Source organism: Culex pipiens, chromosome 1 (genome assembly GCF_016801865.2).
Source record: "Culex pipiens pallens isolate TS chromosome 1, TS_CPP_V2, whole genome shotgun sequence".
Lineage (NCBI taxonomy): Eukaryota > Metazoa > Arthropoda > Insecta > Diptera > Culicidae > Culex > Culex pipiens.
In genome coordinates this window covers 16,591,486-16,614,700 of record NC_068937.1, presented here as the reverse complement: position 1 = coordinate 16,614,700, position 23,215 = coordinate 16,591,486, and the positions used below count along the sequence as shown (strand labels likewise).

Here is a 23,215-nt window from a genome sequence, read left to right as displayed (position 1 = left end):
TCAAGATTTTCAAAATTTTCATGATCTTCAAGATTTTCAAGATTTTTAAGATTTTTAAGATTTTCAAGATTTTCAAGATTTTCAAGATTTTTAAGATTTTAAAGATTTTCAAGATTTTCAAGATTTTCAAGATTTTCAAGATTTTCAAGATTTTCAAGATCTTTAAGATTGTCAAGTTTTTCAAGATTTCTAAGATTTCTAAGATTTTCAAGATTATCAAAATTTTAAAGATTTTCAAGATTTTCAAGATTTTCAAGATTTTCAAGATTTTCAAGATTTTCAAGATTTTCAAGATTTTCAAGATTTTCAAGATTTTCAAGATTTTCAAGATTTTCAAGATTTTCAAGATTTTCAAGATTTTTAAGATTTTCAAGATTTTCAAAATTTTCATGATCTTCAAGATTTTCAAGATTTTTAAGATTTTTAAGATTTTCAAGATTTTCAAGATTTTCAAGATTTTCAAGATTTTTAAGATTTTAAAGATTTTCAAGATTTTCAAGATTTTCAAGACTTTCAAGATTTTCAAGATTTTCAAGATTTTCATGATCTTCAAGATTTTCAGGTTTTTCAAGATTTTCAAGATTTTCAATTTTTTTTAGATTTTCAAGATTTTCAAGATTTTCAAGATTTTCAAGATTTTCAAGATTTTCAAGATTTTCAAGATTTTCAAGATTTTCAAGATTTTCAAGATTTTCAAGATTTTTAAGATTTTCAAGATTTTTAAGATTTTCAAGATTTTTAAGATTTTCAAGATTTTCAAGATTTTTATGATTTTCAAGATTTTCATGATTTTCAAAATTTTCAAGATTTTCAAGATTTTCAAGATTTTCAAGATTTTCAAGATTTTCAAGATTTAAGAATTTTCAGATTTTTTAGAATTTTTAGACTTTTTAGAATTTTTAGACTTTCTAGACTTTTTAGAATTTTTAGAATTTTTAGAATTTTTAGAATTTTTAAAATTTTTAGAATTTTTGGAATTTTTAGAATTTTTACAACTTTTAGAATTTTAAGATTTTTCAAAATTGTTAAGATTTTTAAGGTTTTCAAAATTCTAATTTTTTTCAAGATTTACAACATTTTCAAGATATTAGGGATTTTTAGAATTTCACAGATTTTCAACATTTTCAAGATTTTTAGGATTTTCAGAATTTTCAGCATTTTTAGAATTTTGTTTAAGAAAAACGCATAAAATGAGATCACCTTTTCTTCAGCTGCTTACTCAACTTTACTCAAAAACAAGGTGAGACACAAGTGTCATTTTTTAACTAATTTCAACAGGTGATTCGTTGAATGCAGTTCAGTCTCGATTATACTAATGGGTAAAAATTCACTTCGGATGATCGAATCACGATTTTTTTTTTTTTCGTTGTCTTATTTTTGATTGTATGACCCCTAAACTCGAATTTTTAAATCCAAGATGGCAGCCAATATGGCGGTGACGAAATATTGAAAAAAGGCATTTTATTATTTAAAAGGCTATCAACTATTCCAATTTGAATGGGGTCGCAGAACTCGAATTCGATGTTTAAAACAAGAAAAAGAAAAAAACGAAAAAAATATTTTTTGACGTGATTCGATTATCCGAAGTCCCATACAAAGCTTCTGCCCAGTCAAATCAATCCGAATTCTGAAACGGAATCTAATCAGAATCGTACACAAATTCCGTTTCAAACGCAACAACCGGTTCGAACACGGAACCGGTTGTTGCGTTTTAAACGGAATTTGTATACGATTCTAATTAGATTCCGTTTCAGAATTCGGATTGAGTTAACTGGGTGATAATCGAGTCTGGACTGTAGTTAATTTTAAAGGTAAACATCAAGTTGACAATCAATTTATGACATCTCAGTGCTTTTAATTGCAATAAGGTTTCACAGCGTGACGTCACGAGCGCACACACACACACATTTTCAATGAGACACACGTGAAAAAAATGTAAACAGTGCAGCTAAGCTGTCAAATTTCTACCCTAAAAATCGAGTCGGCGTAAAATTTACTGCACCGAATTAGCGATCATTTGGAAAAGCGTTATTCGAATCACCGAATCCGCTCTGTAGTCTCACACATCGCAATTGAATGCGCCTTAAATTATACTAATTGCATTGAATTGACTCGTTTTTTAATGTTTCTTTTATTATTTATCTTAAAAGCTTTGCTGCTGTGAACAGATTTGAACAAATAGCTGGATTGGAAATTGATAATTCATTCATTATGATTTTTTTAATATTTTTTTTATTATACACTCAAAAACAAAACCAACACACAAACAGATGCGCCCCGGATTAGTCCCACACTTCATCAAAAACATTTCGACGGCGGTCTTGGTCACACTTAAGGCCTGACAGTTTTTACTGCTTTTTAATAGGCTAATAACACATATGGGCACCACCGCCACATCCGAAAACGGTAAGCCTTCCGTCAGATCTCATCTCCAAGTGGGAGTCAAACATGGCAGATAGACAAAAGGAAGACACAGCAATCCAACAACGATTCGCGTGGGCGCCGCCGTCCGATAATGGCGGCTGATAAGTGAGTGAAAATTAAGAAATAACTTATGACCGGCAACCAAGTTGGGTCATTTGATCTTTTTGGGCGATTCTCCGTAAACGGGCAAAACTGCAGCTTTTGGGACTAGTTTGGGATACGGATCTGGCGTTGTTGTTCAAATTGACGTGGGACGCGGGAACTTGGTTTTTGACAAACGACGCCATATTGGAGATTGGTGCGTTTAGGACCACCGCAGCGCGTTTAGAGGTTGGCTGGATTCGTTTCTGTAATGATTTCGGAGAAGATTAATTTCGATGATTATTACTAAACATTTGAATAACTTACCGTTGCAGCGGTATACCAGATTGGACCACTTTATCATGGCTTGCGAGAAGCAGTAGACGCCGAGTTGACCACCCTTGATGTGGTGGTCGTACCTGTTCCGGGAGTCCGCCACTTTTTCAAGTCCTTTAAACAACTCAAAACGGATCAATCCTATTGCTGGACGATGCACCAATTTCCAGCGGTACGCGGTGTCAAAGTTCCAGGCTAACTGCTTACTTTGCCACAATTTGACAGTTTCTCCCTCCACACTTTCATCGTTCCATAAAGCGTTACGGAGTTTCGGTCCGGGCCCCGACGTACTGTTCACTAGTTTCAGCGTAATACCAGCCTTCGCAACTGGTCTAGGTTCTCTCCAATACCTTTGATACTTTGCTTTCCAAGAAACAACATAAAACTTGCGTTCACTCACATACCCAAACACAAACCCAACAAAATCGTCATCCGGCACAACGTCGTTCGGATCCGGAGCGATGAAGAACGTCCCCTCAAAGTCCACGCCCTCCAGCTTGTGACGGCCAACCGCCAACCCCGGATCACTGTTGAACTTTTGGAAAATCTCCGCTCCATCGTTCAGAATCTCCCAGTGGGGATCATCTTGGGCAGTTTCCTTCGGATCAAGCGCCACCGTGGTAAAGTTCCGAAAGTCGGACGCCATAATGTTCCGGTTCGCGGGGCAGTTGTCAACCCAGTCGGGGGCAGCGTCCCCGTCAAAGTCGTTCTCACAGCAATCGCCTTTGCCGTCCTCTGAAAATGACGAAAATTTGCTGAAGGAGGTATGAGACTATGACAAACAACTCGCAAATGTATGCAGGCTGACGTTTCTACAAACAAATACAGGCAAACAAACAAAGAAGGCAAAAAGCCAAACTGTCAAAAAGTGCGAGTTTGTTTGTCATAGTCTAATACCTCCTTTAGTTTTTCTGTTATTTTTTCCAAATTTAAAATTCTTAAAATTCTTAAAATTCTTAAAATTCTTAAAATTCTTAAAATTTTTAAAATTCTTAAAATTCTTAAAATTCTTAAAATTCTTAAAATTCTTAAAATTCTTAAAATTCTTAAAATTCTTAAAATTCTTAAAATTCTTAAAATTCTTAAAATTCTTAAAATTCTTAAAATTCTTAAAATTCTTAAAATTCTTAAAATTCTTAAAATTCTTAAAATTCTTAAAATTCTTAAAATTCTTAAAATTCTTAAAATTCTTAAAATTCTTAAAATTTATAAAATTCTTAAAATTCTTAAAGTTCTTAAAATTCTTAAAATTCTTAAAATTCTTAAAATTCTTAAAATTCTTAAAATTCTTAAAATTCTTAAAATTCTTAAAATTCTTAAAATTCTTAAAATTATTAAAATTCTTAAAATTCTTAAAATTCTTAAAATTCTTAAAATTCTTAAAATTCTTAAAATTCTTAAAATTCTTAAAATTCTTAAAATTCTTAAAATTTTTAAAATTCTTAAAATTCTTAAAATTCTTAAAATTCTTAAAATTCTTAAAATTCTTAAAATTCTTAAAATTCTTAAAATTCTTAAAATTCTTAAAATTCTTAAAATTCTTAAAATTCTTAAAATTCTTAAAATTCTTAAAATTCTTAAAATTCTTAAAATTCTTAAAATTCTTAAAATTCTTAAAATTCTTAAAATTCTTAAAATTCTTAAAATTCTTAAAATTCTTAAAATTCTTAAAATTCTTAAAATTCTTAAAATTCTTAAAATTCTTAAAATTCTTAAAATTCTTAAAATTCTTAAATTCTTAAAATTCTTAAAATTCTTAAAATTCTTAAAATTCTTAAAATTCTTAAAATTCTTAAAATTCTTAAAATTCTTAAAATTCTTAAAATTCTTAAAATTCTTAAAATTCTTAAAATTCTTAAAATTCTTAAAATTCTTAAAATTCTTAAAATTCTTAAAATTCTTAAAATTCTTAAAATTCTTAAAATTCTTAAAATTCTTAAAATTCTTAAAATTCTTAAAATTCTTAAAATTCTTAAAATTCTTAAAATTGTTAAAATTCTTAAAATTCTTAAAATTCTTAAAATTCTTAAAATTCTTAAAATTCTTAAAATTCTTAAAATTCTTAAAATTCTTAAAATTCTTAAAATTCTTAAAATTCTTAAATTCTTAAAATTCTTAAAATTCTTAAAATTCTTAAAATTCTTAAAATTCTTAAAATTCTTAAAATTCTTAAAATTCTTAAAATTCTTAAAATTCTTAAAATTCTTAAAATTCTTAAAATTCTTAAAATTCTTAAAATTCTTAAAATTCTTAAAATTCTTAAAATTCTTAAAATTCTTAAAATTCTTAAAATTCTTAAAATTCTTAAAATTCTTAAAATTCTTAAAATTCTTAAAATTCTTAAAATTCTTAAATTCTTAAAATTCTTAAAATTCTTAAAATTCTTAAAATTCTTAAAATTCTTAAAATTCTTAAAATTCTTAAAATTCTTAAAATTCTTAAAATTCTTAAAATTCTTAAAATTCTTAAAATTCTTAAAATTCTTAAAATTCTTAAAATTCTTAAAATTCTTAAAATTCTTAAAATTCTTAAAATTCTTAAAATTCTTAAAATTCTTAAAATTCTTAAAATTCTTAAAATTCTTAAAATTCTTAAAATTCTTAAAATTCTTAAAATTCTTAAAATTCTTAAAATTCTTAAAATTCTTAAAATTCTTAAAATTCTTAAAATTCTTAAAATTCTTAAAATTCTTAAAATTCTTAAAATTCTTAAAATTCTTAAAATTCTTAAAATTCTTAAAATTCTTAAAATTCTTAAAATTCTTAAATTCTTAAAATTCTTAAAATTCTTAAAATTCTTAAAATTCTTAAAATTCTTAAAATTCTTAAAATTCTTAAAATTCTTAAAATTCTTAGAATACTTAAAATTCTTAAAATACTTAAAATACTTAAAATTCTTAAAATTCTTAAAATTCTTAAAATTCTTAAAATTCTTAAAATTCTTAAAATTCTTAAAATTCTTAAAATTCTTAAAATTCTTAAAATTCTTAAAATTCTTAAAATTCTTAAAATTCTTAAAATTCTTAAAATTCTTAAAATTCTTAAAATTCTTAAAATTCTTAAAATTCTTAAATTCTTAAAATTCTTAAAATTCTTAAAATTCTTAAAATTCTTAAAATTCTTAAAATTCTTAAAATTCTTAAAATTCTTAAAATTCTTAAAATTCTTAAAATTCTTAAAATTCTTAAGATTCTTAAAATTCTTAAAATTCTTAAAATTCTTAAAATTCTTAAAATTCTTAAAATTCTTAAAATTCTTAAATTCTTAAATTCTTAAAATTCTTAAAATTCTTAAAATTCTTAAAATTCTTAAAATTCTTAAAATTCTTAAAATTCTTAAAATTCTTAAAATTCTTAAAATTCTTAAAATTCTTAAAATTCTTAAAATTCTTAAAATTCTTAAAATTCTTAAAATTCTTAAAATTCTTAAAATTCTTAAAATTCTTAAAATTCTTAAAATTCTTAAAATTCTTAAAATTCTTAAAATTCTTAAAATTCTTAAAATTCTTAAATTCTTAAAATTCTTAAAATTCTTAAAATTCTTAAAATTCTTAAAATTCTTAAAATTCTTAAAATTCTTAAAATTCTTAAAATTCTTAAAATTCTTAAAATTCTTAAAATTCTTAAAATTCTTAAAATTCTTAAAATTCTTAAAATTCTTAAAATTCTTAAAATTCTTAAAATTCTTAAAATTCTTAAAATTCTTAAAATTCTTAAAATTCTTAAAATTCTTAAATTCTTAAAATTCTTAAAATTCTTAAAATTCTTAAAATTCTTAAAATTCTTAAAATTCTTAAAATTCTTAAAATTCTTAAAATTCTTAAAATTCTTAAATTCTTAAAATTCTTAAAATTCTTAAAATTCTTAAAATTCTTAAAATTCTTAAAATTCTTAAAATTCTTAAAATTCTTAAAATTCTTAAAATTCTTAAAATTCTTAAAATTCTTAAAATTCTTAAAATTCTTAAAATTCTTAAAATTCTTAAAATTCTTAAAATTCTTAAAATTCTTAAAATTCTTAAAATTCTTAAAATTCTTAAAATTCTTAAAATTCTTAAAATTCTTAAAATTCTTAAAATTCTTAAAATTCTTAAAATTCTTAAAATTCTTAAAATTCTTAAAATTCTTAAAATTCTTAAAATTCTTAAAATTCTTAAAATTCTTAAAATTCTTAAAATTCTTAAATTCTTAAAATTCTTAAAATTCTTAAAATTCTTAAAATTCTTAAAATTCTTAAAATTCTTAAAATTCTTAAAATTCTTAAAATTCTTAAAATTCTTAAAATTCTTAAAATTCTTAAAATTCTTAAAATTCTTAAAATTCTTAAAATTCTTAAAATTCTTAAAATTCTTAAAATTCTTAAAATTCTTAAAATTCTTAAAATTCTTAAAATTCTTAAATTCTTAAAATTCTTAAAATTCTTAAAATTCTTAAAATTCTTAAAATTCTTAAAATTCTTAAAATTCTTAAAATTCTTAAAATTCTTAAAATTCTTAAAATTCTTAAAATTCTTAAAATTCTTAAAATTCTTAAAATTCTTAAAATTCTTAAAATTCTTAAAATTCTTAAAATTCTTAAAATTCTTAAAATTCTTAAAATTCTTAAAATTCTTAAAATTCTTAAAATTCTTAAAATTCTTAAAATTCTTAAAATTCTTAAAATTCTTAAATTCTTAAAATTCTTAAAATTCTTAAAATTCTTAAAATTCTTAAAATTCTTAAATTCTTAAAATTCTTAAAATTCTTAAAATTCTTAAAATTCTTAAAATTCTTAAAATTCTTAAATTCTTAAAATTCTTAAAATTCTTAAAATTCTTAAAATTCTTAAAATTCTTAAAATTCTTAAAATTCTTAAAATTCTTAAAATTCTTAAAATTCTTAAAATTCTTAAAATTCTTAAAATTCTTAAAATTCTTAAAATTCTTAAAATTCTTAAAATTCTTAAAATTCTTAAAATTCTTAAAATTCTTAAAATTCTTAAAATTCTTAAATTCTTAAAATTCTTAAAATTCTTAAAATTCTTAAAATTCTTAAAATTCTTAAAATTCTTAAAATTCTTAAAATTCTTAAAATTCTTAAAATTCTTAAAATTCTTAAAATTCTTAAAATTCTTAAATTCTTAAATTCTTAAATTCTTAAATTCTTAAATTCTTAAATTCTTAAATTCTTAAATTCTTAAAATTCTTAAAATTCTTAATATTCTTAAAATTCTTAAAATTCTTAAAATTCTTAAAATTCTTAAATTCTTAAATTCTTAAAATTCTTAAAATTCTTAAAATTCTTAAAATTCTTAAATTCTTAAAATTCTTAAATTCTTAAATTCTTAAAATTCTTAAAATTCTTAAAATTCTTAAAATTCTTAAATTCTTAAAATTCTTAAAATTCTTAAAATTCTTAAAATTCTTAAAATTCTTAAAATTCTTAAAATTCTTAAAATTCTTAAAATTCTTAAAATTCTTAAAATTCTTAAATTCTTAAAATTCTTATAAATTCTTAAATTCTTAAATTCTTAAATTCTTAAATTCTTAAATTCTTAAATTCTTAAAATTCTTAAAATTCTTAAAATTCTTAAAATTCTTAAATTCTTAAATTCTTAAATTCTTAAAATTCTTAAATTCTTAAATTCTTAAATTCTTAAATTCTTAAAATTCTTAAATTCTTAAAATTCTTAAATTCTTAAATTCTTAAATTCTTAAATTCTTAAATTCTTAAATTCTTAAATTCTTAAATTCTTAAATTCTTAAATTCTTAAATTCTTAAATTCTTAAATTCTAAAATTCTTAAATTCTTAAATTCTTCAAAAATTTAATTCTTAAATTCTTAAATTCTTAAATTCTTAAATTCTTAAATTCTTAAATTCTTAAATTCTTAAATTCTTAAATTCTTAAATTCTTAAATTCTTAAATTCTTAAGTTCTTAAATTCTTAAATTCTTAAAATTCTTAAAATTCTTAAAATTCTTAAATTCTTAAATTCTTAAATTCTTAAATTCTTAAATTCTTAAATTCTTAAATTCTTAAATTCTTAAATTCTTAAATTCTTAAATTCTTAAATTCTTAAATTCTTAAATTCTTAAATTCTTAAAATCTTAAAATCTTAAATTCTTCAATTCTTAAATTCTTAAATTCTTAAATTCTTAAATTCTTAAATTCTTAAATTCTTAAATTCTTAAATTCTTAAATTCTTAAATTCTTAAATTCTTAAATTCTTAAATTCTTAAATTCTTAAATTCTTAAATTCTTAAATTCTTAAATTCTTAAATTCTTAAATTCTTAAATTCTTAAATTCTTAAATTCTTAAATTCTTAAATTCTTAAATTCTTAAATTCTTAAATTCTTAAAATTCTTAAAATTCTTAAAATTCTTAAATTCTTAAATTCTTAAAATTCTTAAAATTCTTAAATTCTTAAATTCTAAATTCTTAAATTCTTAAATTCTTAAATTCTTAAATTCTTAAATTCTTAAATTCTTAAATTCTTAAATTCTTAAATTCTTAAATTCTTAAATTCTTAAATTCTTAAATTCTTAAATTCTTAAATTCTTAAATTCTTAAAATTCTTAAATTCTTAAATTCTTAAATTCTTAAATTCTTAAATTCTTAAATTCTTAAATTCTTAAATTCTTAAATTCTTAAATTCTTAAATTCTTAAATTCTTAAATTCTTAAATTCTTAAATTTTATAAATTCTTAAATTCTTAAATTCTTAAATTCTTAAATTCTTAAATTCTTAAATTCTTAAATTCTTAAATTCTTAAATTCTTAAATTCTTAAATTCTTAAATTCTTAAATTCTTAAATTCTTAAATTCTTAAATTCTTAAATTCTTAAATTCTTAAATTCTTAAATTCTTAAATTCTTAAATTCTTAAATTTCTTAAATTCTTAAATTCTTAAATTCTTAAATTCTTAAATTCTTAAATTCTTAAATTCTTAATAAATTCTTAAATTCTTAAATTCTTAAATTCTTAAATTCTTAAATTCTTAAATTCTTAAATTCTTAAATTCTTAAATTCTTAAATTCTTAAATTCTTAAATTCTTAAATTCTTAAATTCTTAAATTCTTAAATTCTTAAATTCTTAAATTCTTAAATTCTTAAATTCTTAAATTCTTAAATTCTTAAATTCTTAAATTCTTAAATTCTTAAATTCTTAAATTTTTAAATTTCTAAATTCTTAAATTCTTAAATTCTTAAATTCTTAAATTCTTAAATTCTTAAATTCTTAAAATTTCTTAAAATTCTAAAATTCTTAAATTCTTAAATTCTTAAATTCTTAAATTCTTAAATTCTTAAATTCTTAAATTCTTAAATTCTTAAATTCTTAAATTCTTAAATTCTTAAATTCTTAAATTCTTAAATTCTTAAATTCTTAAAATTTTAAAATTCTTAAATTCTTAAATTCTTAAATTCTTAAATTCTTAAATTCTTAAATTCTTAAATTCTTAAATTCTTAAATTCTTAAATTCTTAAATTCTTAAATTCTTAAATTCTTAAAATTCTTAAAATTCTTAAATTTTTTAAAAATTCTTAAATTCTTAAAATTCTTAAATTCTTAAATTCTTAAATTCTTAAATTCTTAAATTCTTAAATTCTTAAATTCTTAAATTCTTAAATTCTTAAATTCTTAAATTCTTAAATTCTTAAATTCTTAAATTCTTAAATTCTTAAATTCTTAAATTCTTAAATTCTTAAATTTTTAAAATTTTTAAATTCTTAAATTCTTAAATTCTTAAATTTTAAATTCTTAAATTTTTAAATTCTTAAATTCTTAAATTTTTAATTTTAATTTTAAATTCTTAAATTCTTAAATTCTTAAATTCTTAAATTCTTAAATTCTTAAATTCTTAAATTCTTAAATTCTTAAATTCTTAAATTCTTAAATTCTTAAATTCTTAAATCTTTAAATTCTTAAATTCTTAAATTCTTAAATTCTTAAATTCTTAAATTCTTAAATTCTTAAATTCTTAAATTCTTAAATTCTTAAATTCTTAAATTCTTCCATTCTTAAATTCTTAAATTCTTGAGTTTTTAAAATCTTAGGTTTTTAAATTCTTAAATTTTAAAATTCTTAAATTCTTAAATTCTTAAATTCTTAAATTCTTAAATTCTTAAATTCTTAAATTCTTAAATTCTTAAATTCTTAAATTCTTAAATTCTTAAATTCTTAAATTCTTAAAATTCTTAAAATTCTTAAAATTCTTAAATTCTTAAAATTTTAAATTCTTAAATTCTTAAAATTCTTAAAATTCTTAAAATTCTTAAAATTCTTAAAATTCTTAAAATTCTTAAAATTCTTAAAATTCTTAAAATTCTTAATAGTCTTAAAATTCTTTAAATTGTGCGTGTATTTCATAAATTCCTTAAAAATTCCTAAAATTCCCCCTAAAAATTCTTAAATATTCTAAAATTCTTAAAATTTCCTTTAAAAGTCCCTTAAATTCTTAAAATTCTTAAAATTCTGTAAAATTCTTAAACTTTTTGAACTTCTTAAAATTCTTTAAATTCTTAAAATTCTTAAAATTCTTAAAATTCTTAAAATTCTTAAAATTCTTAAAATTCTTAAAATTCTTAAAATTCTTAACTTCTTAAAAATTCTTCAAATTCTTAAATTCATAAAATTCGTAAAATTCTTTAAAGACTTAACTACATAAATTCTAAAAATTTCTTAAAATTCATCACAACTTCCTTAAAATCTTAAAATTCTTAAAATTCTTAAAATTCTTAAATTCGTAAAATTCTTAAAATTCTTAAAATTCCTTAAATTCCTAAAAAGTTACTTAATATACTTAAAATTCCAACAATCCTTAAATTCTAAAATTACTTAAAATCCTAAAAATTCTTAAATTCTTAAATTCGTTAATTTTTAAATTCTTAAAATTCGTAACATTCTTCAAATTGCCCGTAAAAATTCGTGAATATTCTTAAAATAGCGTAAAATTCTTAAAATTCTTAAAATCTTAAAATTTCTTAAAATTCGTAAAAATTCCTTAAAATTCGTTTAAAAATTTCCTTAAAAATTCTTTAAAATTCTCTAAAATGCTTAAAAATTCATTTAAAATTCCCTTACAATTCTTAAAATTCCTTATAATTCTTAAAAGTCTTAAAATTCCGTAAAATCTTAAAAATTCTTTAAAATTTCTTTAAAATTCTGTAAAATTTCTTAAAATTCTTAAATTCCTTAAAATACTTTAAAATTCCTTAAAATGCTTTAAAATTTCTGAAAATGCTTAAAATTCTTAAAATTCTTAAAATTCTTAAAATTCTTAAAATTCTTAAAATTCTTAAAATTCTTAAAATTCTTAAAATTCCTTAAAATTCTTAAAATACTTAAAATTCCCCTTGAAGTTCTTGAAATTCCTAAAATACTTAAAATTCTTAGAAATTCTTGAAAATAGTCTAAAATTCCTTGAAGTTCCTTAAAATCTTGAAATCCCTGAAAGAATTCTTGAACATCTTGGGGATTTTAAAATTCTTAAATTCTTAAATTCTTAAATTCTTAAATTCTTAAATTCTTAAATTCTTAAATTCTTAAATTCTTAAATTCTTAAATTCTTAAATTCTTAAATTCTTAAATTCTTAAATTCTTAAATAAAATTCTTAAATTCTAAAATTCTTAAATTCTTAAATTCTTAAATTCTTAAATTCTTAAATTCTTAAATTCTTAAATTCTTAAATTCTTAAATTCTTAAATTCTTAAATTCTTAAATTCTTAAATTCTTAAATTCTAAAATTCTTAAATTATAAAATTCTTAAATTTTAAAATTCTTAAATTCTTAAATTCTTAAATTCTTAAATTCTTAAAATTCTTAAAATTCTTAAAATTCTTAAAATTCTTAAAATTCTTAAAATTCTTAAAATTCTTAAAATTCTTAAAATTCTTAAAATTCTTAAAATTCTTAATTCTTAAAATTCTTAAAATTCTTAAAATTCTTAAAATTCTTAAAATTCTTAAAATTCTTAAAATTCTTAAAATTCTTAAAATTCTTAAAATTCTTAAAATTCTTAAAATTCTTAAAATTCTTAAATTCTTAAATTCTTAAATTCTTAAAATTCTTAAATTCTTAAATTCTTAAAAAATTCTTAAATTCTTAAATTCTTAAATTCTTAAATTCTTAAATTCTTAAAATTCTTAAATTCTTAAATTCTTAAATTCTTAAATTCTTAAATTCTTAAATTTTTAAATTCTTAAATTCTTAAATTCTTAAATTCTTAAATTCTTAAATTCTTAAAATTCTTAAAATTCTTAAAATTCTTAAAATTCTTAAAATTCTTAAAATTCTTAAAATTCTTAAAATTCTTAAAATTCTTAAAATTCTTAAAATTCTTAAAATTCTTAAAATTCTTAAAATTCTTAAATCTTAAAATTCTTAAAATTCTTAAAATTCTTAAAATTCTTAAAATTCTTAAAATTCTTAAAATTCTTAAAATTCTTAAAATTCTTAAAATTCTTAAAATTCTTAAAATTCTTAAAATTCTTAAAATTCTTAAAATTCTTAAAATTCTTAAAATTCTTAAAATTCTTAAATTCTTAAATTCTTAAATTCTTAAATTCTTAAATTCTTAAATTCTTAAATTCTTAAATTCTTAAATTCTTAAATTCTTAAATTCTTAAAATTCTTAAAATTATAAATTCTTAAATTCTTAAAAAATTCTTAAATTCTTAAATTCTTAAATTCTTAAATTCTTAAATTCTTAAATTCTTAAAATTCTTAAAATTCTTAAAATTCTTAAAATTCTTAAAATTCTTAAAATTCTTAAAATTCTTAAAATTCTTAAAATTCTTAAAATTCTTAAAATTCTTAAATTCTTAAATTCTTAAATTTTAAAATTCTTAAATTTTTAAATTCTTAAATTCTTAAAATTTTAAAATTCTTTAAATTCTTTAAAAATTTCTTAAAATTTTAAATTCTTAAATTCTTAAATTCTTAAATTCTTAAATTCTTAAATTCTTAAATTCTTAAATTCTTAAATTCTTAAATTCTTAAATTCTTAAATTCTTAAATTCTTAAATTCTTAAATTCTTAAATTCTTAAATTCTTAAATTCTAAAATTATAAAATTCTTAAATTCTTAAATTCTTAAATTCTTAAAATTCTTAAAATTCTTAAAATTCTTAAAATTCTTAAAATTCTTAAAATTCTTAAAATTCTTAAAATTCTTAAAATTCTTAAAATTCTTAAAATTCTTAAAATTCTTAAAATTCTTAATTCTTAAAATTCTTAAAATTCTTAAAATTCTTAAAATTCTTAAAATTCTTAAAATTCTTAAAATTCTTAAAATTCTTAAAATTCTTAAAATTCTTAAAATTCTTAAAATTCTTAAATCTTAAAATTCTTAAAATTCTTAAAATTCTTAAAATTCTTAAAATTCTTAAAATTCTTAAAATTCTTAAAATTCTTAAAATTCTTAAAATTCTTAAAATTCTTAAAATTCTTAAAATTCTTAAAATTCTTAAAATTCTTAAAATTTAAAATTAAATTCTAAAATTCTTAAAATTCTTAAAATTCTTAAAATTCTTAAAATTCTTAAAATTCTTAAAATTCTTAAAATTCTTAAAATTCTTAAAATTCTTAAAATTCTTAAAATTCTTAAAATTCTTAAAATTCTTAATTCTTAAAATTCTTAAAATTCTTAAAATTCTTAAAATTCTTAAAATTTCTTAAAATTCTTAAAATTCTTAAAATTCTTAAAATTCTTAAAATTCTTAAAATTCTTAAAATTCTTAAAATTCTTAAAATTCTTAAATTCTTAAATTCTTAAAATTCTTAAATTCTTAAATTCTTAAATTCTTAAATTCTTAAAATTCTTAAAATTATAAATTCTTAAATTCTTAAATTCTTAAATTCTTAAATTCTTAAATTCTTAAATTCTTAAAATTCTTAAAATTCTTAAAATTCTTAAAATTCTTAAATTCTTAAATTCTTAAATTCTTAAATTCTTAAATTCTTAAATTCTTAAATTCTTAAATTCTTAAATTCTTAAATTCTTAAATTCTTAAATTCTTAAATTCTTAAATTCTTAAATTCTTAAATTCTTAAATTCTTAAATTCTTAAATATTCTTAAATTCTTAATTTCTAAAATTCTTAAATTCTTAAATTCTTAAATTCTTAAATTCTTAAATTCTTAAATTCTTAAATTCTTAAATTCTTAAATTCTTAAATTCTTAAATTCTTAAATTCTTAAATTCTTAAAGTCTTAAATTCTTAAATTCTTAAATTCTTAAATTCTTAAATTCTTAAATGCTTAAATTCTTAAATTCTTAAATTCTTAAATTCTTAAATTCTTAAATTCTTAAATTCTTAAATTCTTAAATTCTTAAATTCTTAAATTCTTAAAGTCTTAAATTCTTAAATTCTTAAATTCTTAAATTCTTAAATTCTTAAATTCTTAAATTCTTAAATTCTTAAATTCTTAAATTCTTAAATTCTTAAATTCTTAAATTCTTAAATTCTTAAATTCTTAAATTCTTTAATTCTTAAATTCTTAAATTCTTAAATTCTTAAATTCTTAAATTCTTAAATTCTTAAATTCTTAAATTCTTAAATTCTTAAATTCTTAAATTCTTCTTAATGAGATATATTCTTTAAATTCTTACATGAGTTAATTCGTATTAAATTCGTTAAATTCTCTTTTTTCTAAAGTCTGATTATTCTTTTAATTCATGTAATGCGTAATGTTTTATTTAGGTTTGTCTTAAATGTGCGTTAGGCTGAATTGCGGTTAAATTCTTAAATTCTTAAATTCTTAAATTCTTAAATTCTTAAATTCTTAAATTCTTAAATTCTTAAATTCTTAAATTCTTAAATTCTTAAATTCTTAAATTCTTAAATTCTTAAATTCTTAAATTCTTAAATTCTTAAATGCGTAAATTCTTAAATTCTTAAATTCTTAAATTCTTAAATTCTTAAATTCTTAAATTCTTAAATTCTTAAATTCTTAAATTCTTAAATTCTTAAATTCTTAAATTCTTAAATTCTTAAATTCTTAAATTCTTAAATTCTTTAAATTCTTAAATTCTTAAATTCTTTAAGTCTTAAATTCTTAAATTCTTAAATTCTTAAATTCTTAAATTCTTAAATTCTTAAATTCTTAAATTCTTAAATTCTTAAATTCTTAAATTCTTAAATTCTTAAATTCTTAAAATTCTTAAAATTCTTAAATTCTTAAATTCTTAAATTCTTAAATTCTTAAATTCTTAAATTCTTAAATTCTTAAATTCTTAAAATTCTTAAATATCTTAAATTCTTAACTTATTTATTTCTTAAATTCTTAAAATTCTTAAAATTCTATAATTCTTAAATTCTTAAATTCTTAAATTCTTAAATTCTTAAATTCTTAAATTCTTAAATTCTTAAATTCTTAAATTCTTAAATTCTTAAATTCTTAAATTCTTAAATTCTTAAATTCTTAAATTCTTAAATTCTTAAATTCTTAAATTCTTAAATTCTTAAATTCTTAAATTCTTAAAATCTTAAATTCTTAAATTCTTAAATTCTTAAATTCTTAAATTCTTAAATTCTTAAATTCTTAAATTCTTAAATTCTTAAATTCTTAAATTCTTAAATTCTTAAATTCTTAAATTCTTACATTCTTAAATTCTTAAATTCTTAAATTCTTAAATTCTTAAATTCTTAAATTCTTAAATTCTTAAATTCTTAAATTCTTAAATTCTTAAATTCTTAAATTCTTAAATTCTTAAATTCTTAAATTCTTAAATTCTTAAATTCTTAAATTCTTAAATTCTTAAATTCTTAAATTCTTAAATTCTTAAAATCTTAAATTCTTAAATTCTTAAATTCTTAAATTCTTAAATTCTGTAAAATTCTTACATTCTTAAAATTTCTTAAATTCTTAAATTCTTAAATTCTTAAATTCTTAAATTCTTAAATTCTTAAATTCTTAAATTCTTAAATTCTTAAATTCTTAAATTCTTAAATTCTTAAATTCTTAAATTCTTAAATTCTTAAATTCTTAAATTCTTAAATTCTTAAATTCTTAAATTCTTAAATTCTTAAATTCTTAAATTCTTAAATTCTTAAATTCTTAAATTCTTAAATTCTTAAATTCTTAAATTCTTAAATTCTTAAATTCTTAAATTGTTAAATTCTTAAATTCTTAAATTCTTAAATTCTTAAATTCTTAAATTCTTAAATTCTTAAATTCTTAAATTCTTAAATTCTTAAATTCTTAAATTCTTAAATTCTTAAATTCTTAAATTCTTAAATTCTTTCTTAAAATTCTTAAAATTCTTTTCTTAAATTCTTAAATTCTTAAATTCTTAAAGTCTTAAATTCTTAAATTCTTAAATTCTTAAATTCTTAAATTCTTAAATTCTTAAATTCTTAAATTCTTAAATTCTTAAATTCTTAAATTCTTAAATTCTTAAATTCTTAAATTCTTAAATTCTTAAATTCTTAAATTCTTAAATTCTTAAATTCTTAAATTCTTAAATTCTTAATTCTTAAATTCTTAAATTCTTAAATTCTTAAATTCTTAAATTCTTAAATTCTTAAATTCTTAAATTCTTAAATTCTTAAATTCTTAAATTCTTAAAATTCTTAAATTCTTAAATTCTTAAATTCTTAAATTCTTAAATTCTTAAATTCTTAAATTCTTAAATTCTTAAATTCTTAAATTCTTAAATTCTTAAATTCTTAAATTCTTAAATTCTTAAATTCTTAAATTCTTAAATTCTTAAATTCTTAAATTTTAAATTCTTAAATTCTTAAATTCTTAAATTCTTAAATTCTTAAATTCTTAAATTCTTAAATTCTTAAATTCTTAAATTCTTAAATTCTTAAATTCTTAAATTCTTAAATTCTTAAATTCTTAAATTCTTAAATTCTTAAATTCTTTAAATTCATATAATCTTAAATTCTTAAATTCTTAAATTCTTAAATTCTTAATTTCTTAAATTCTTAAATTCTTAAATTCTTAAATTCTTAAATTCTTAAATTCTTAAATTCTTAAATTCTTAAATTCTTAAATTCTTAAATTCTTAAATTCTTAAATTCTTAAATTTTCTTAAATTCTTAAAGTCTTAAATTCTTAAATTCTTAAATTCTTAAATTCTTAAATTCTTAAATTCTTAAATTCTTAAATTCTTAAATTCTTAAATTCTTAAATTCTTAAATTCTTAAATTCTTAAATTCTAATTCTAAATTCTTAAATTCTTAAATTCTTAAATTCTTAATTTCTTAAATTATTAAATTCTTAATTTCTTAAATTCTTAAATTCTTAAATTCTTAAATTCTTAAATTCTTAAATTCTTAAATTCTTAAATTCTTAAATTCTTAAATTCTTAAATTCTTAAATTCTTAAATTCTTAAATTCTTAAATTCTTAAATTCTTAAATTCTTAAATTCTTAAATTCTTAAATTCTTAAATTCTTAAATTCTTAAATTCTTAAATTCTTAAATTCTTAAATTCTTAAATTCTTAAATTCTTAAATTCTTAAATTCTTGAAATTCTTAAATTCTTAAATTCTTAAATTCTTAAATTCTTAAATTCTTAAATTCTTAAATTCTTAAATTCTTAAATTCTTAAATTCTTAAATTCTTAAATTCTTAAATTCTTAAATTCTTAAATTCTTAAATTCTTAAATTCTTAAATTCTTAAATTCTTAAATTCTTAAATTCTTAAATTCTTACATTCTTAAATTCTTAAATTCTTAAATTCTTAAATTCTTAAATTCTTAAATTCTTAAATTCTTAAATTCTTAAATTCTTAAATTCTTAAATTCTTAAATTCTTAAATTCTTAAATTCTTAAATTCTTAAATTCTTAAATTCTTAAATTCTTAAATTCTTAAATTCTTAAATTCTTAAATTCTTAAATTCTTAAATTCTTAAATTCTTAAATTCTTAAATTCTTAAATTCTTAAATTCTTAAAATTCTTAAATTCTTAAATTCTTAAATTCTTAAATTCTTAAATTCTTAAATTCTTAAATTCTTAAATTCTTAAATTCTTAAATTCTTAAATTCTTAAATTCTTAAATTCTTAAATTCTTAAATGCTTAAATTCTTAAATTCTTAAATTCTTAAATTCTTAAATTCTTAAATTCTTAAATTCTTATATTCTTATATTCTTAAATTCTTAAATTCTTAAATTCTTAAATTCTTAAATTCTTAAATTCTTAAATTCTTAAATTCTTAAATTCTTAAATTCTTAAATTCTTAAATTCTTAAATTCTTAAATTCTTAAATTCTTAAATTTCTTAAATTCTTAAATTCTTAAATTCTTAAATTCTTAAATTCTTAAATTCTTAAATTCTTAAATTCTTAAATTCTTAAATTCTTAAATTCTTAAATTCTTAAATTCTTAAATTCTTAAATTCTTAAATTCTTAAATTCTTAATTTCTTAAATTCTTAAATTCTTAAATTCTTAAATTCTTAAATTCTTAAATTCTTAAATTCTTAAATTCTTAAATTCTTAAATTCTTAAATTCTTAAATTCTTAAATTCTTAAATTCTTAAATTCTTAAATTCTTAAATTCTTAAATTCTTAAATTCTTAAATTCTTAAATTCTTAAATTCTTAAATTCTTAAATTCTTAAATTCTGAAATTCTTATATTCTTAAATTCTTAAATTCTTAAATTCTTAAATTCTTAAATTCTTAAATTCTTAAATTCTTAAATTCTTAAATTCTTAAATTATTAATTCTTAAATTCTTAAATTCTTAAATTCTTAAATTCTTAAATTCTTAAATTCTTAAATTCTTAAATTCTTAAATTCTTAAATTCTTAAATTCTTAAATTCTTAAATTCTTAAATTCTTAAATTCTTAAATTCTTAAATTCTTAAATTCTTAAATTCTTAAATTCTTAAAATTCTTAAAATTCTTAAATTCTTAAATTCTTAAATTCTTAAATTCTTAAATTCTTAAATTCTTAAATTCTTAAATTCTTAAATTCTTAAATTCTTAAATTCTTAAATTCTTAAATTCTTAAATTCTAAAATTTTCTTAAATTCTTAAATTCTTAAATTCTTAAATTCTTAAATTCTTAAATTCTTAAATTCTTAAATTCTTAAATTCTTAAATTCTTAAATTCTTAAATTTCTTAAATTTCTTAAATTCTTAAATTCTTAAATTCTTAAATTCTTAAATTTCTTAAATTCTTAAATTCTTAAATTCTTAAATTCTTAAATTCTTAAATTCTTAAATTCTTAAATTCTTAAATTCTTAAATTCTTAAATTCTTAAATTCTTAAATTCTTAAATTCTTAAAATTCTTAAATTCTTAAATTCTTAAATTCTTAAATTCTTAAATTCTTAAATTCTTAAATTCTTAAATTCTTAAATTCTTAAATTCTTAAATTCTTAAATTCTTAAATTCTTAAATTCTTAAATTCTTAAATTCTTATTCTTAAATTCTTAAATTCTTAAATTCTTAAATTCTTAAATTCTTAAATTCTTAAATTCTTAAATTCTTAAATTCTTAAATTCTTAAATTCTTAAATTCTTAAATTCTTAAATTCTTAAATTCTTAAATTCTTAAATTCTTAAATTATTAAATTCTTAAATTCTTAAATTCTTAAATTCTTAAATTCTTAAATTCTTAAATTCTTAAATTCTTAAAATTCTTAAAATTCTTAAAATTCTTAAAATTCTTAAATTCTTAAATTCTTAAATTCTTAAATTCTTAAATTCTTAAATTCTTAAATTCTTAAATTCTTAAATTCTTAAATTCTTAAATTCTTAAATTCTTAAATTTCTTAAATTCTTAAATTCTTAAATTCTTAAATTCTTAAATTCTTAAATTCTTAAATTCTTAAATTCTTAAATTCTTAAATTCTTAAATTCTTAAATTCTTAAATTCTTAAATTCTTAAATTCTTAAATTCTTAAATTCTTAAAATTCTTAAATTCTTATATTCTTAAAATTCTTAAATTCTTAAATTCTTAAATTCTTAAATTCTTAAATTCTTAAATTCTTAAATTCTTAAATTCTTAAATTCTTAAATTCTTAAATTCTTAAATTCTTAAATTCTTAAATTCTTAAATTCTTAAATTCGTTAATTCTTAAATTCTTAAATTCTTAAATTCTTAAATTCTTAAATTCTTAAATTCTTAAATTCTTAAATTCTTAAATTCTTAAATTCTTAAATTCTTAAATTCTTAAATTCTTAAATTCTTAAAATCTTAAATTCTTAAATTCTGAAATTCTTAAATTCTTAAATTCTTAAATTCTTAAATTCTTAAATTCTTAAATTCTTAAATTCTTAAATTCTTAAATTCTTAAATTCTTTTAATTCTTAAATTCTTAAATTCTTAAATTCTTAAATTCTTAAATTCTTAAATTCTTAAATTCTTAAATTCTTAAATTCTTAAATTCTTAAATTCTTAAATTCTTAAATTCTTCAAATCTTAAATTCTTAAATTCTTAAATTCTTAAATTCTTAAATTCTTAAATTCTTAAATTCTTAAATTCTTAAATTCTTAAATTCTTAAATTCTTAAATTCTTAAATTCTTAAATTCTTTAAATTCTTTAAATTCTTAAATTCTTAAATTCTTAAATTCTTATAAAATTCTTATTCAATTTCGTAAATTCTTAAATTCATTTAAATTCTTAAATTCTTAAATTCTTTTTATTTAAATTCTTAAAATTCTTAAAATTCTTAAAATTCTTAAAATTCTTAAAATTCTTAAATCTTAAAATTCTTAAAATTCTTAAAATTCTTAAAATTCTTAAAATTCTTAAAATTCTTAAAATTCTTAAAATTCTTAAAATTCTTAAAATTCTTAAATTCTTTTTTATTAATTTATTTTCTTGTTATTTGCTTTTTATATTTTATCTAAATTCTATAATTCGTATAAATTCTTGAAATTCTTAAATTCTTTATTTATTGTTTTAAATTCTTAAATTCTTAAATTCTTATAATTCTTATATTTCTTATATCTTGAATTCTTAATTTTAAATTATTAAATTCGATATTCTTATATTCTTTTTTTCTTTATTTCGTTGTTTTTCTTAAAATTCTTAAATTCTTTATAATTCTTAATTTTTTCTTTACGCTTGTTAAATATTGATTTACACTGAATAATGTTAATTTTTTCTGGATGTTCGGATCGCTGAAGGCTTAACTCTGGTTTGGTTACTGATTGTGTTTTGCTTATTTACCTGTTGTATGTGAATGGTGAGTGGAATTGGATTGGGGTTTGGTGGTAAATGCGGTGTGTGGTTATGGTCGGGGTGGTGGTTGGGCGGATGGGGGTTAGGGTGGTTGTGTTGTTTACTTCGGATGGCGTGAGGGGTGTTTTGGAGGTTTTGGGTTTTTGGAGGTTTTGGAGGTTTTGGAGGTTTTGGAGGTTTTTTGGAGGTTGGGGTTTTGGAGGTTTTGGAGGTTTGGAGGTTTTTGGAGGGTTTGGAGGTTTTGGAGGTTTTTGGGAGGTTTTGGAGGTTTTGGGGTTTTGGAGGTTTTGGGGTTTTGGAGGTTTTGGAGGTTTTGGAGGTTTGGAGGTTTTGGAGGTTTTGGAGGTTTTGGAGGGTTTTGGGGTTTGGGAGGTTTTGGGTGTTTTGGAGGTTTTTGGAGGTTTTGGAGGTTTGGAGGTTTTGGGGTTTTGGAGGTTTTTGGAGGTTTTTGAGGTTTTGGAGGTTTTGGAGGTTTTGGAGGTTTTGGAGGTTTGGAGGTTTGGAGGTTTGGAGGTTTTGGAGGTTTGGAGGGTTTGGAGGTTTGGAGGTTTGGAGGTGAGGTTTGGAGGTTTGGAGGTTTTGGAGGTTTTGGAGGTTTGGAGGTTTGGAGGTTTTGGAGGTTTGGAGGTTTGGAGGTTTGGAGGTTTTGGAGGTTTGGAGGTTTTGGAGGTTTGGAGGTTTTGGAGGTTTGGAGGTTTTGGAGGTTTGGAGGTTTGGAGGTTTGGAGGTTTGGAGGTTTGGAGGTTTGGAGGTTTGGAGGTTTGGAGGGTTTGGAGGTTTTGGAGGTTTGGAGGTTTGGAGTTTTGGAGGTTTGGAGGTTTTGGAGGTTTGGAGGTTTGGAGGTTTTGGAGGTTTGGAGGTTTTGGAGGTTTTGGAGGTTTGGAGGTTTGGAGGTTTGGAGGTTTGGAGGTTTGGAGGTTTTGGAGGTTTTGGAGGTTTGGAGGTTTGGAGGTTTGGAGGTTTGGAGGTTTGGAGGTTTGGAGGTTTTGGAGGTTTGGAGGTTTGGAGGTTTGGAGGTTTTGGAGGTTTGGAGGTTTGGAGGGTTTGGAGGTTTTGGAGGTTTGGAGGTTTGGAGGTTTTGGAGGGTTTGGAGGTTTGGAGGTTTGGAGGTTTGGAGTTTTGGAGGTTTGGAGGTTTGGAGGTTTGGAGGTTTGGAGGTTTTGGAGGTTTGGAGGGTTTGGAGGTTTGGAGGTTTTGGAGGGGTTTTGGAGGTTTGGAGGTTTGGAGGTTTGGAGGTTTGGAGGTTTTGGA

At 18.2% G+C, this 23,215-nt stretch overlaps 2 protein-coding genes across 6 annotated transcripts in view; one reads left to right on the top strand and one right to left on the bottom strand.

Annotated features, from left to right (window-relative positions):
* The window catches only part of LOC120422462 (smoothelin-like protein 1), a 125,488-nt gene that overhangs the window by 41,576 nt on the left and 60,697 nt on the right, over window positions 1–23,215 (top strand). The window lies entirely within an intron of this gene.
* Window positions 2,236–23,215, bottom strand: part of LOC120422475 (uncharacterized) — a 34,798-nt gene continuing 13,818 nt past the window's right edge. The window contains exons 6-7 of the mRNA XM_039585930.2: window positions 2,833–3,576; window positions 2,236–2,771 (exon numbers count right to left, since the gene is read on the bottom strand). Coding sequence (XP_039441864.1) covers window positions 2,749–2,771; window positions 2,833–3,576 — 767 coding nt within the window. The 3' untranslated portion in view covers window positions 2,236–2,748. The remainder of the gene's footprint in view (window positions 2,772–2,832; window positions 3,577–23,215) is intronic.